At 41.4% G+C, this 14861-nt stretch overlaps 1 protein-coding gene across 2 annotated transcripts in view; it reads left to right on the top strand.

Annotated features, from left to right (window-relative positions):
• LOC137444863 (sodium channel protein type 5 subunit alpha-like) overlaps positions 1 to 14861 on the top strand; it is a 227243-nt gene that overhangs the window by 112125 nt on the left and 100257 nt on the right. For both annotated transcript variants that reach the window (XM_068145943.1, XM_068145942.1), the window contains exons 13-15: positions 4323 to 4455; positions 7992 to 8230; positions 14604 to 14777. In XM_068145943.1, coding sequence (XP_068002044.1) covers positions 4323 to 4455; positions 7992 to 8230; positions 14604 to 14777 — 546 coding nt within the window. The remainder of the gene's footprint in view (positions 1 to 4322; positions 4456 to 7991; positions 8231 to 14603; positions 14778 to 14861) is intronic.

Genomic DNA, 14861 nt, shown 5'->3' on the forward strand with positions numbered 1-14861 from the left:
ACTAGATGATCCTTGTGGTCCCTTCCAACCCTGAATGATACTATGATACAAACTAACCATTTAGAAGCTTATCTTGCCTTTTTCTTTTTATTTTGGTAACAAAACAAACCCCAAACCAACCAACCAACCAAACCTTAGCACAATAACAAACAAAAGACTTTGGCTTTTCTTGCCACTAAGCACAACACACTCTTTTGCTGACCACATTGGTTTGATGTTTTCTGGTTGACCCTAAAATAGCCCCGAGGTTAAAATTCGTTGTGTTGTTTTGTTTTTCCTTCTTGCTCTGCCACAGGACTGGTGAAAAGGGAAAGTGCTAGCAGTTTCAGTGCTCAGAAAAAAAGGTCAACAAAATAAGTCATCCAAAAATTGCTGCCAATAGTCCTTTGCCACGGCCCTGTGCAAAGAGTTGTCACCACAACTCTCGTTTCTGCTCCTTTCAAACTTTGCTTTAGCACATCCTAAGCATAAATAATTCAGATTTGACACAAATATTGCAAGCTGTTCCCATTTACAGTGCATCTCTTTAAATAATCAAGCATCTGCAAAATGAAATGGCTTTTTTTTTTAATGCTGTGTGCTATTATGGTCACCTTGAATCTCATTAAATATTTGTGCTAGTGCCTTGCTGAGTCCATTGTTCATGGTGTGGCCTGTCCACCTCCTTTTATGCTTGAAAAGATTTTTACTGTGCAAGGAAAATTAAACCTGTCCCAGTTCCCAAATGTGGTCTTTAAAATGTGTCTAAGCCCAAGCCCATCCTCACATAATAGTTTTGACATAGCTCGGAACTCTAGGCACTCAGAAGAAAATAATTCTGTAGTGTTACTCATCCTCATTTACATGTAAATTACTGAATAGTATATTTGTCCCTGTAGAATTTAGCTAATCCAAAGGAGAAACATTACAGTCAATCAGGGAGCAACACAAATAATCTCATCATGCTGGTGATGCCTGTGTTTAACTCCATTGTGATTCCTCATCTGGAGCCTAAGGAGACTCCTTGCATAACTGCAGGGAGTTATTTTTGCTTGCTTTCTATAGGAACATAAATATGAGGAACAACTGTGCCTATGTATATTCTCTCTGTAATGGTGATAGCCTCTATGCTGCTGTGTTTGTCCTGTTCCTGGAACTGCTCTGTATCTCAAAGTGCAGAAACTGCCAGTTCCTTGAATGGCTATTAGCTATATCTGTTCTAAAATACATATAACAATAATTTGAACCCCCTTGCATATCTATTCTTTACAAGGAAGAAAAGCTCATAGGCTTCCCTAAGTAACTTCAATAATTGTAAGCAATTCACCTGGATGGAAACTTTCTTTCCTGGAAAAGTACTTTATAGTAAATGGCAAACTGCATATGTGCCACATTTACTGCTCTGTTGGGAAAGAGCTATGTCCTCCTGCAAGAAAGGAGTGTTCCTCACACCCTGACATTGCCTGCCAGATCCTGTATCCACCTCACCTCTCCAGAGATGAAAGAAGGAAGGAGCCATACATGTGTCTCCTTCAGAAATAACCCTTTGCATGCCAAGGATGGTACACTTCAAGCAGTTCCCTTCACTCCAGCAGGACTCCTGAAGTCTTGGGGAATAACCAGGAGATAAGTGGCAGGATTGAGGATGCTGGGCTGGAAATAAAAGTAGAATTACTTAAAAACCTTCTTGTGTTGGGAATATCACATCAAACCTACAGAATAAGTCAGTCTCCTGTTATTTTTTTGTTTTAATGACAGAGGTGTCAAACCTGTTTGACTTGGACTTTGCATTTCCTTGGTTTAGCTGAGTCAGAAAATTGGAACAATGAATCTCTCTATGTTTTCCCTTCGACTTTTTAGCTCTGCAGTGAATTCTCTTTGCACCTGTGAGTAAAAGGTGGCTTTCAGATAAAGGCCGCCAACCAATAACTTCTGCAAAGGCCATGAATAGCAATGTAGCATCTTTACTGGCAGTCAGCAGCCTGGCACTTGGAGATGAGGTTGTCTGAACACTTGCTACTGGTACATCCAAAGCTTTGGGTCGGATGGAAATGGAAGATGGCGCGGGTTAAAAGGAGATGACCCAGAGGAACTTGAGATTTTTCTTAGGGTTCATTCTACATACAGAGGGAACTGGAATAGTTTGATTTGTAATTGCTTCCCCCCACCCCCCTCCCCTTTTTATTTACTTTTACCTTTTTAGCTTATTCTACTTGGGAATTTGTTCTCCTTCATGCTTTTCCCCTCCTTATCTTGGTACTTCTTTTCAGTCCCGTGTGTTTGTTATGTAGTCCAAACTGGTGTTTATGCAATTTTGTAGATGCTTTCTTCACTAATAAAACATGTGTTGTTTCTTTGGATTTTGGGGGAGGGTTGGTTGGTTGTGGGTTTGTTTTTTTTTTTTTATTGGATGCTTTGGAGGTGAAGAGAATCAAGTGAACTAATGCATCTGAAATACCATTCCTTGGTTTCCCCAGCTCCTGAGCCAAGAATAGAGTATTTTCCTGTTATGTTGTGCAGAAGAAGGAGTCTCTCTGAATAGGTTCTGATTGCACCTCTCTTTTCAAGATAACTGTGTCAGTAATTCAATGGACAACGAGCCAGTCATTTCAACATAAGAGAAAAGGAAAAGGAAGAAACCCATTTTGGAGCATTCCTGCTCTCCTGGCTTAGCTAATTGTTTGAAGTGTTTGCTTTAAAATTCCTTACTCTTCTGGGGTCTTGTGGTGATTGGTGTTTTTAACTGCACTACTTTGAAGAGACCTGGGACCCCTGTCCTGGCTGCTGTTTTCAGTGTCAACCAGTGGCCAAGCATCTTTGTCCTTTGCTACCATCTGACAAAGGGATGTCCTCTACTCTACAGAAAGACAGGTTGTAGAGTTTCAGCACTTTTTTTCATTCCACTCTCAAGGAGCTGTCTTTCTTGAAGTGCAGTTTTGGTATAGAAATGGAGAAGAGGAGGGATCCTAAGTCCATCTGGGTGTATATCCCGGGCACAGAGGGCAGAGCTATAGAGCTGCTGCCCATGGCACATCTTGTTTGGCATCCTAGGTGCTACTTGGTGAGGTTAGGGCCATTTCAGGCCCAAGCGATGAGAAAATCTGAATTGATTTCTTTAGCTCATTTGACTATGAAGTAAAAGCAGCCACTGACATCTGTATACACCAGTTCTCATCTTCATAGGAAAGTCTTTTGCTTTCACATTTCCAAAACCCATCAAGACCCTTCTCTCTGCAGTGCATCTTTCTTGCTCACATAGTGTCTCAGACTTCACAGCCTATATACTTGGAGAAGCAGGACAGAGGCTATTAAAAACATTTGTTTTGGGAGAGGGAGTCTCTCAACCAGGGGGGTCTGCAACAGAGAATGCTGCTGAACCTGGCTTTCCCAGATTCTTATATCTCAGCCACTGCCCTTCCTTCTACTCGTGGGAGAGCTGGAGGAGTAAAGCAAGTGGGATTTGGCTGTATGAAGTGGGAGCTTATAGTAATAAAAATCTTAACATCTTGCTCCTGTGAACTGACAATATAAAGTATTTAATACAGTGTGGTGTTGGCAACTATACTTGTTTCTGGCTGACTTCAGAAACCCAAGCCTTCAAAAAAGCATAAAAGTAATATAGAGTGAAACATTAAATAAAGACAGTTTGGGAGTTCTGTTTCCTAGTATTTGATTTCTTTGGGATTCTTTTTGTTTTGTTTTGTTTGTTTTTAAGCTTTTCCTTGAAAAAAAAAAAAACACATGAGAAGAAGACACTCTGGGTTATTTTATATTTTTCCTGAGGAAGAAAAAAGAAGCTGTGATTCTTTCCTAATTATGGAGCTTCAGAATCCCTGACACCAAAGATCACCAGAATGACAATATGTTCCTGAGATCTGGCACTGTTTCAGAACAGGAAAAAACATGTGTTGAGGAGTCAGTTTGCTGAGTATAATATCAGAGGGCTGTAATGGAGCTGTTACCCACGCCCCTTTCCCTCTCCTAGCAGTATAATTAAACAGTTAACACATTTCAGGAATAATGGAATAATTAATGTAATTAAGCAGAGCTTCTTTCACAAGCAAAGAGCATGGTAAAGCAAGACGTCTGTTCCTCCCGCATCAGTAGCATCCCTTTATTTTCACCTGCACCATCCACCTTCTTGCATGAAGGTAAAGGGCAAGGCAAAGTTCCCAAAATTGCTCAAAGTGCCATTTGCAACAGCAGTCCCTCATCATCCGTGTGTCTAATTGGGAAATCAGTGACTTTTCAGATGGGAAAGACAGTTCTTAGGCAATTTTGAAAATGCTGCCCCGTATCTGCCTTGGTTTTATTCTTCTGACACAATGTGTTTATTTAAACAGACCTCTCCCTCAGATGAAGCGAGCAAGAAGCAGCTTTTAATGCCCCACCGCCCGTCAGTGGACCACTCAGATGAACCCTTTCAGAGGCAGAGGGCAGTGAGTGCTGTCAGCATCATCACCAGTGCCCTGGAAGGTAAGATACATCATTAGTGCCTTGACTGAAAGGTATGTGCATGTTGATTGGCAGGATCAAAGTGACACAAAAGGCTCTAATTCTAAACTCCTGTTTTGCAAGAAGGCATTCTGCATAGTTATTGCAACCCTTAAGGCAGAGGCAGTGTTGTAGCATAAAGCAATTTGATCATTGCCTTACCTATGAACTTCTTAAAGTCCTGGCCATGAAATCCAAACTGGACCTTGGCAAGATTTTGTGCCCCATGACATCTGGTTTACATGGGACTAAGCAAGATGCAGGGTTGAGGAGCACCAGAGTGGGTGACTGTACGTACATTTATATCTCACCTCGTTGGATCTAATGCAAAGCCTGGTATGTGCAGTCACTAGCTACGTGCAACACTTCCAAGCTGTGGGGGAGGAAAGCTTCTTCCTTACAGAGCAGCTAATAGGACACAACAGTTTGGTAGGTGTTTGAATCCCACCATGAAATTTAAGGATGCTCAAAGGACCCATTTCTCCATGCAGGCAATTCTCAGCAAACTTTAAAATTGCTCATTAAGCTTCTCATTAGGTGCAAGAGGAATTCCCTTACCTGTCTTTCTGTACTCAGGAACTTTGCATTTCCCTTTCACAAATTTACTGGTAGGAAGACAACAACTCAAAGCAAGGCATCAGATTTCTAGGCTAATGCTTCATGAAGGCACTTTTTACAGTTCCTCTTGTCTCCTACATTGTAAATTGAGACAAGATAAGAAGTAGCAATTCAGAGTACAGAAAAATGTCTCTCAAGAACACAGTGTGGAGCAACACACATTTTGGATTCTCCTACAGCCTTAGCCTTTGTGTTATTGATGAGCATGAAGGCAAGACAAGGTAGAGGGACTTAGCTGGGAGATGCCTCACAGAAAGGGACTGGACTTAGCTCGTTGGAAACAGCTCAGCATGAAACCACAAAGCCCTTCTTCTTCCTCAGCTTTTTACCGTCCCCTGTGGTTAGATTCAGCAGTATTGTGGGCAGAACAGAGATTTATCTATATGTTTAAATAAATAAAGAGTTATGCCCTTAATAGGTAAATAATCACTTCAGTGTACGCCAGTGTTCAGTGTAGTCTGCAAAGGTTTTATTTGGGTTTTGGTGGGGTTTTTAGCAATTAGCTTTGTGATTGATTTTCTTCTTAGTAATATGTTAAGAATGCCTAAAAAGCCTGAGCTGGACTTCATCTTATTTATTTAATAGCACTTTCTATTACTTTTTATCACAGAAACAGAGACCATCAAGCCAGGGATAACTCCAAGGATGTACATTATTTTTTTTGCTTCACATAGAAGAAAAGCTCTTTCAGTCCTTATCAAAGGTTTCCCAACTCCCAGGCTTTGATTGCTCTTTGAAATTAAATACCTGTTAGGAACAAAAGGAATATCAAACCAGAATAAAATCTATCACAGGCTTCAACTATAGTAATAGCTGGATGATTTGTGCCAAATTCTGTGAAACAGCCACACCAGAAATCCCTTCCCTTTTAATTACCTGATTTCTGCTCTTGGGTGGCCATCATCTGCCTGTTTTCCCCAAACATTGCAAAGCCTTGTAGACAAGAAAGGACGTAGGGTTTGGGGGTTTTGTTGTTCTTTTAAAAATAAGAAGGAAAATAGCTTGTTTGTTTTTTTAAACAAACAAACAAAAAAAACCCACAACAACAACCAACCAACCAAAAATTAACGGGATAAAAAAGACAAAGTAAAAAGCAGTTGAGTCTAATTTCACTTTTCCTTTTGCTACTGTTTTTCCAAAACTGTTATCTCTGTTGGGATTTAAAAAGGATCACCTTGTGGTGGGAAAGGATGTGGCTTCTTAATTGATTTAAACCAATCCATTGCCACAACATTCCCCAAAGAGGACAGTCTCACCTTTCTCCTTCCCTTGATATGTTCCCTCAGTTTGATGTGGCTGCACCAAACTGTTGGTTTTCAGCTGGATCGACAAGCAGAAGCAGCTCACTCAGAAGGTCCAGGAGGACAAAAGCTGACAAAATGACAGAGAAATAACACGGGGCTGAGGTTGAGAGGGATGAAACTACCCCTTTTAGTAGCAGCCTGGACTTAGAGGGGCGTATGTCAAGTGTGGAGCCTCGGAGAAAAGAGTCACTCGGCTAATGTGGGTCAGTCATGAAGGTCCTCAAATTAGTAATAGCGATGTAGGCAGGGTTAGATAGAAGCATTATGAGGAGTATGAATACAGAGATATCAGTTCTGGATTTACTTTGAAAGTTAGATCCTTTAGGAAGTAACTGCCCTAAATTCTTTATTACTTTCAGAGGTGGGTTCCCAAAAAATACAAAATGAAGATTTTTTTACATTGAATGGTTCTCACATGATTTTTGGCATCTACCTGTAAACCCTCTGTCTGGAGGCTCAAAAGACAGAGATAACTCTTGGGCACAATCTCATTTCCCAGGGATTTCAGAGCAGCGTAGATGGTTGTGCCAAACCCATGCATGTAGAACATCAGCTGATATTTTGAAAGCTTGCTAGAAGACACCTAATACGACTGTTCTGTTGTCCCATAAAGAAAAATACACAGAGAATGCATCCTGGCTTGAGAGAGGAGGCTGTTTATGAACTGATTGAAATAACAGCCTTGGCTGAGGTATTCCTGTTATCAGTGCAGGTTCTAATTATACAGACTAAAACCGTTATACAGCATTCCATGCCCATAAAGGAATCAGAAAAGACAAGCATTAAGCAATTCCACTAATCATTATCATCCAGCCATTAAATGTCTCCTTTTTTTTGTGTGTGGCTTTTCTCTTTCAGTGTTTAATACACATTATACTTATGAAGCTATTTCAGTTCTTTTTGTGCTCAAGTGAAATGAACATGTAAAAGTTGTATTTTAGGTACTATTTTAGAAGCACCTTTAAGAAGCATGCTGGAGCTTTTGTAACTTTTTCAAGCTGCCTTATGGAGTCCCCTGATTTTGCATGTGGGCCTTTTGGAAGAAATCAGATGTCTAATGCCTTTTTGGACTGTACATGAAGAACACAACCCCTGCTGATAAGCAGTGGTACTCTGGCTCTCAAGTGCTTAAATCGGTTCTAAATAAACTCTTTCATCTCTTTACCACTTTAAAAGGCATTACTTAAAATACTTCTAAAATGTGACCTGAGAATGAAGAATATCTGTTCCAATCAATGTTGAATGAAGACAGTGTATTCTTACCCATTTGAGCTTGCTAGAATGGAAACAGGAGTAAAAATCTGAGCTTATGTATAATGCTGGACTTAACATATTTAGTGTGATTCTCCCTTTTGGCTTGTGACACTTTTAAGAGGTTATTACTTCCAGAATAGGTCATTGTCTGCTAAGTGCAGGTCAACTGGTAAAACCCCAAAGTATATAACTTGCCAACCTGTTAGGGCAGAAATATTTTTATCCTTTAAAAAGAACTTTGGGGTAATTCAGGGCCTTCCTCTAGGTAATGAGTCATTTTAATTGTTCTCTTGTCGTATAACTCAGTGCGATTTGACTGTTACTTTACTGCTTGTGACTTAGAGCTTGAGGAATCACACCAGAAATGTCCTCCCTGCTGGAACCACTTTGCTGTTAAATTTCTCATTTGGGATTGCTGCCCATTTTGGCTTTTAATCAAGAAATTTGTCAAGTTTGTGGTAATGGACCCATTTACTGACCTCACCATCACCCTTTGCATTGTGCTGAACACGCTCTTCATGGCCTTGGAGCATTATAAGATGACGAAGGAGTTTGACCACATGCTTTACATAGGCAATTTGGTAAGTGAATGTGAATTGCTACCTGAGGAGTGTATTTCCTGCTTTTTGAAGTTTTGACTGTGGCTTGGGAAGACCTTGGTTGACATGCTGTCAGCAATGCTTTGCCCACGACATGTCAAGCAAGTCCACATAGTCACCTCCTTCTAGGGGTGAAGAGGAATGAAGGAAAGACAAGGGTCTGTTTTTCTAAACATGTTCTAGTGTTATCAGGAACCACTGAAGCCATGTTTCTGAGCTGCTTCTGATAGCTATCTTGTTTATATCTGTTTAAGGAAATCAGTTAAGAGAAAGGTTAATGAGGTTTGTTTGGGATTTGTGGTAAAGATAAGGCAGCAAGTCTTGGTGACCAATAGTGTCTTTTAAGTTAAAACAAAGAAAAAACAACAAAAAACAACCAACACCTACAGAAAAAAAAAAAATGAGGCAAAGCCTTGGAGAGAAATAGAGTGGTGTTTGATTGTAGGTAGATATGTATGCAAGAAAACAACTGTTGTGCGTTTTCTGTATGCCCCTCTATGTCCTGCTGTGCCTCCCTGGCTTGTCCAGCAGCCGGTGCTGGGTCTCATGCAAACCCTGGGGCAGAGAGGACATGAGTAAAGCAGGATTGATGCTTCAAGGGGAAACTCTTAACATGCAAGCTGTAGCAGCCAGGGAAAGAGCTGCAAAGTAAGCAGAGGCTGCTCTTCTCTGAGGAAAAACAGAGTGACAGATACACAGCCAGGCTGCAGGGACAGCAGAAAAGCCTTTCCAGGGGCAATGTGGTACGATTTGTTTACCCAGGGAGCCACTAAAATTCTGCAGTTACTACAAAACAAAAACTTTTTCTTCAGTTGTCTTTCTCTGACTTTCTGTGTAAAAGTTGCCATGATTCGGTGCTTTAAAACTTTGTGTTTAAAATCCTTTTAATGTTTGAATCGTAGCATCACAGAGTTGTTTTGGTTCAAAGAGACCTCTAGGATCTTTGAGACCAACCATTAACCCAGCACTGGCAAGTGGAGCAGAATAGAATAGAATAGAATAGAATAGAATAGAATAGAATAGAATAGAATAGAATAGAATAGAATAGAATAGAATAGAATAGAATAGAATTAACCAGGTTGGAAAAGACCTTCGAGATCATCAAGTCCAACCCATCACCCAACACTATCTAATCAACTAAACCATGGCACCAAGCACCCCATCCAGTCTCTTCCTAAACACCACCACTAAATCATGTCCCACAGCATTACCTCTACAAGTCTTTAAAATACCTCCAGGGATGGTGGCTCCACCATCTCCTCAGGCAGCTCAACAACCCTTTCAGGCAGGCAATTTTCCCTAATGTCCAATCTAAACCTCCCCTGGCAGTTTCCTCATGTCCTATCACCTGCTAATTGAGAGAAGAGGCTGACCCCCACCTTGCTACACCCTCCCTTCAGGTAGCATAGAGAGTGAGGGGGTCTCCCTTCAACTTCCTGTTTTCCAGGCTAAACATCCTCAGTGCCCTCAGCCACTCCTCAGAAGAATCCATAGTGGAAAAGGCACATGCCATCTAACTATGGCATGATAGAATTGCCCTTAATATCTAGTGGTAGAAGCAGAGATATCCTATAGCACAGTAAATAACTCTGGATTACCCTGGAACATAGATGCTACTGAGCTGGCATTTGAGAAGTTCACAGTGGAAATGGAGCAAGCCCTTTATTTCTATAAAGGAAAATCTCCCTGTGTTAGACTGCTAAGCAAATACCTGTTTCTCTCTTGCTTCAAACCCATACTCTTGCCCTCTGCAGAAAGCAGCAGATAAGAGTAGCTCAGAACATAATCTCACAGGACTGCAGCCAGCTCCGCTTTGCAGCCAACCTTCCTTCTTGTTGCTCAACAATTTGTGGCTTTCTAAGATGACTTCAAAAAACTCCTTTGGACCCAGTGTCTTGTCAGAGCAAGTGGCAGTGCTGCCATTTCTCCCTCTGGCTCCAGGGATAGTAAATATGTTTGCTCACTTCTTTGCTTTTGGCAGATCAGCTTCTCTCTTTGCAGACCACAGACAGTGAAACTTTAGCCCCTGGCATCCCTCCTGCCAACACAGCTCCTGCAGACTTGCTGGGGCTGATTGAGGCTGTGCTGGGTGCCAGCCAGAAAATAGGGGCAGTGAGCAGAGGGAGGAGTTACAGAGCAAATCTTGCAAAATATTGCAAACAATAAAATAAATTCATTAATTAAATAAAAATCTCCCTGCCACTTTCTCAGCACTGCTTAGAGCTATTTCTCCTCTTTGTACTAAAGTGTAAAATAAGCAAAACAGTCTGCTAAGGATTTTTTTTTTGTAGCAGGCTGAGGGTGCAGAGCTCTCCTCTCCCAGACATCCCAAAAGGGATCTGGGAGAGGGCAGATCATCCCAGGTCCCCCTCACCACCTTTACTAAGACCTGCATAACTGGATTGATTGTGAGTAGAGCAGGTCAGAGGAAGGTAACTCCATTTTGTGGAGGATTTTGCAAAGTCCTTTGTAATGAAAATTGATGGGTTTTGCAATTCCCTGTGAAAGGGAAGGGAGTCCCAGCTCCAAGGCAGGCTGCCAAGTACCTGCATCCCTTAAGCTGCAGACTGCCAGACCCATCCTCTGCCCCCACACTTGCTGTCTGTTGTCTTCCCATTGCATCTAACCCTCTTCAAGTGATTATACTAGCATTAAAGGCGGGGGGAAATATTAAGAAGGACAGATCTTTGGCATTTTTCCCTGAAAACAAATGCTTCTGAGAGAAATGAAAGAAAGTAGAACATGGATTTGCTTTTCTGAGAGCAATTCTTCATCTGCTGCCAGTCAGTGGGTTATAAAAATGATCAGGGAGCTGGAGCACCTCCCCTATAAGGATGGGCTGAATGAGTTGGGGGTGTTCAGCCTGGTGAAGAGAAGGCTTCAGGGAGACTTTATTGCAGCCTTTCAATACTTAAAGGGGGCCTACAGGAAGGCTGAGTAGAGACTCTTTATCAGGGGTGTAGTGACAGGACAAGGGGATCATAGTTTTAAACTGAAAGAGAGGAGATTTACATTACATAGAATGAAGAAATTCTTTACTGTGAGGGTGGTGAAAACAGTGAAACAAGTTGCCCAGAGAAGCTGTGGCTGCACCATTCCTGGAAGTGTTCAAAGACAGGTTGGACAGGACATTGAGCAACCTGGTCTAGTGGAAGGTGTCCCTGGGTTGGAACTATGTAATCTTTAAGGTCTCTTCCAACCCAAACCACTCTATGATTGGAAATCTGCTCTGACTCTCGCTATTTCATGCAGCATCTAACACCTTCAGAATCCTTTCGTTCAACACTTACAAAAGCAACATTTTTGAATGTGATCAGAAGGCCAGGCACCCATCTTTATATGGCTTGTCTGCCTGTGCAGTGGCACAACGTAAAAAATGGGTAGATAGAGCAAGATTCCCCCAGTTTGCATTTTCCTTTAGAAAACTAAGATGCCATTATGTGCTATTAAAGCCTAAGTGGCTGATATGATGGATAACAGAAGTCTTTTAAGAAAAAGGCCTCCAAATCAGCAGTCTCATATTTAACACCAGTGGGATGTTAAGTTACTTATTTTCTTGCCAGCCTTTATCATGTGAAGTATCCAGCCCATTGTACAAGTAGTCAACCACGTACCAGGTGCCGGCAGCTTGACAGTTGCCGTTTGAAATTCATAACTGGTACATGAACATGATTCCTGATGCCTTTAGGAAGGCTCAGACATTTTGCTATCTTACTGTGACATTTCCTTCTCAGAAGACTATTGATTAAAATGATTCAGGCAAAGAAAGTGATCCTCCTGAGTCATTTCTCAGCAAGATGGTTGCATAATGTACGCAGCATGGTATCACGGGGGTTTTAAAGCAGTCCCCTGGATACAATTTCACAGACATCCACTTTTGTCTTGTTCTCTGTCCTAAAGGAAATTGGAGTATTCTGGTGGGAATCTTTTGTATCTCTGACCACTGTGACTCAAAAACTTCCAGGCTTGTTAGGAATAGGAGACAGCTTATTCTGTTGGGTTCTTGGTATGAGATGGGGACAGGATGTTGTTGCATCCTAAGATGTTGCTGCAGTCCAAGGTAATGTTTTCCAGATGAGAAAGAGAAGACACTTTACATAAGGAAATGTATAAAATGGCCACTGAATAGAATGAATTCCTGAAGCACTGCAGAATAAAGCCAAGCATTCCTCAAGTGCAGGACATAATGATTTAATTCTTATTCCTTAATGTCATATAATCTTAACTTCTCCCTCCCATATCTGAATTGGTTTCTCATCTCTGTCGCTCAGAGTTGCTCAGTTTTCCTAGGACAATACTGTAAATATTCAGCTTATTGGAAGGAAAAGATTTCTCCTTGATTTGTATGCTAATGATATGTGGGCTCTGGACCCTCCTCCCCCTCTTTTTCTTTGACCAACACAGTGCATTAATGTTGATTGTTTCATGGGAAACCATATATATTGAAGTACAGATATACAACAGAGAATTTTTCAGAAACATGCAGCTCTGTGCAGCTTGTGCTGGGACTTGGAATGAAAATTAAATGGAATATGGAGAACTTGGTGCCCACATTTTGTCATTTTAAGTTGACTGTAGCCTTGCATTGTGCATTTAAACTGTTACTTAAGGAGGGCATACAGAAAAGCAAGGTCTGATTCTCTGAGATTCTTTGTGGGGTTGTATTAAAACTGAATTTCCTGTCAGCAGCCTTCTCTTCCCTTCTCCCTCTGCCTCATAGGTAATATTTATATGTTGTTTTAAAGAAAAATGTTCCAATTAGAAGTCCCATCATATGACATTTGAACTGGATCATAAATAAGCAATGTGTTCCCAAGCTGTTGTGAAAAGAAAATGGCCATGACTATTTGTACAAGTGAGACCACTCCTCAAGTTAGAGTTTCTAATTGCCTTTGCTGCTGGCAATAACCTCAGAATGACTGGAGGCCAGCATTGCCCTGGTATTGATAATAGTAACAAACTAAAAAGAGATAACACATTACAACCCAAATACCCTTCTTCACACCCCATTCATTTGGGTTTCTCTACTGAAAGGAATTGATTTAACTCTTGTAAAAGGTGCCTTCACACTTCCTGTCTTTTATTTTACTGCTGGGATTATTCAGAGTACAGCAGGAGATGGGAGTGTACATTCCAATCCAATGCTTGAACTCAAATTCATTGCAGGTTTGCAGTAGTATCAAATATTATTGTGGAAAGCCTAGACTAAGGTGCAATAGGGATAAAGTGGTGGGCATCCCATCCCTGGAAACCTTTAATGTCAGGTTGGATGGAGCTCTGAGCAGCCTGATCTAGTTGAAGATGTGACCTTATCATTCTCTACAACTACCTGAAGGGAGGTTGTAGACAGGCAGATGATGGTCTCTTCTCCCAGGCAGCCAGTACCAGAACACAGGACACAGTCTCAGGCTGCGCCAGGGGAGGTTCAGGTTTGATGTTAGGAAGAAGTTCTATACAGAAAGAGTGATTGCCCATTGGAATGGGCTGCCCAGGGAGGTGGTGGAGTCGCCGTCATTGGAGGTGTTCAGGAGGAGACTTGATGGGGTACTTGGTGCCATGGGTTAGCTGTTTGGGTGGGTTGGATTGGTTGATGGGTTGGACACTATGATCTTGAAGGTCTCTTCCAACCTGGTTTGGTTTGGTTTATTCTAAATGTTGAGGGATCTTCTAGTTGAAGATGGCTGAGGGAGCTGGGGTTGCTTAGCCTGGAGAAGAGGAGGCTCAAGGGAGACCTTATTGCTCTCTGCAACTACCTGAAGGGAGGTTGTGGACAAGTGGAGGTTGGTCTCTTCTCCCAGGCAACCAGCACCAGAACAGGAGGACACAGTCTCAAGCTGCACCAGGGGAGGTTTAGGCTGGAGGTTAGGAAGAAATTCTACACAGAGAGAGTGATTGCCCATTGGAATGGGCTGCCTGAGGAGGTGGTGGAGTCACCATCACTGGAAGTATTCAGGAGGAGACTTGATGGGGTGCTTGGTTGCATGGTTTAGTTAATTAGGTGGGTTGGATAATAGGTTGGATGTGATGATCTTGAAGGTCTCTTCCAACCTGGTTAATTCTATTCTATTCTATTCTATTCTATTCTATTCTATTCTATTCTATTCTATTCTATTCTATTCTATTCTATTCTATGTCCTTGTCCACTGCAGGGGACCTGGACATGAGGATTTTAAAGATCAGTTCCAATGCAAACTATTCTGAGATAGAATCAGCCATGGAAAAAAAAAAACAAAGTATTTGCTTAGTAAAATATTTTGTTTTTGCTTTCTGCTGTGTTCACTTGTGTCAGTGAAAAGTTTTCAAGCAAGGAGATGTGCTTAAGAGGTTACTTAGACTTCATGTTTTCTTTCTGCAGGTTTTCACTGGGATTTTTACAGCAGAAATGATCTTCAAAGTAATTGCCCTTGACCCCTACTACTATTTTCAGCAGGGCTGGAATATTTTTGACAGCATAATTGTTATTCTAAGTCTGATGGAACTGGGTTTGTCCAGCATGGGAAACCTGTCTGTTTTACGCTCCTTTCGACTGGTAACAATCTTATTCTATTCTTACCCCTCTTCTTTTATCACATATAAACTCTGACATGAAAGCAATGTATTTTCTTTAAAATGC

Source organism: Melanerpes formicivorus, unplaced genomic scaffold (genome assembly GCF_026170545.1).
Source record: "Melanerpes formicivorus ecotype bairdi unplaced genomic scaffold, bMelFor1.0.p_v2 SCAF_13, whole genome shotgun sequence".
In the NCBI taxonomy this organism is placed as follows: domain Eukaryota; kingdom Metazoa; phylum Chordata; class Aves; order Piciformes; family Picidae; genus Melanerpes; species Melanerpes formicivorus.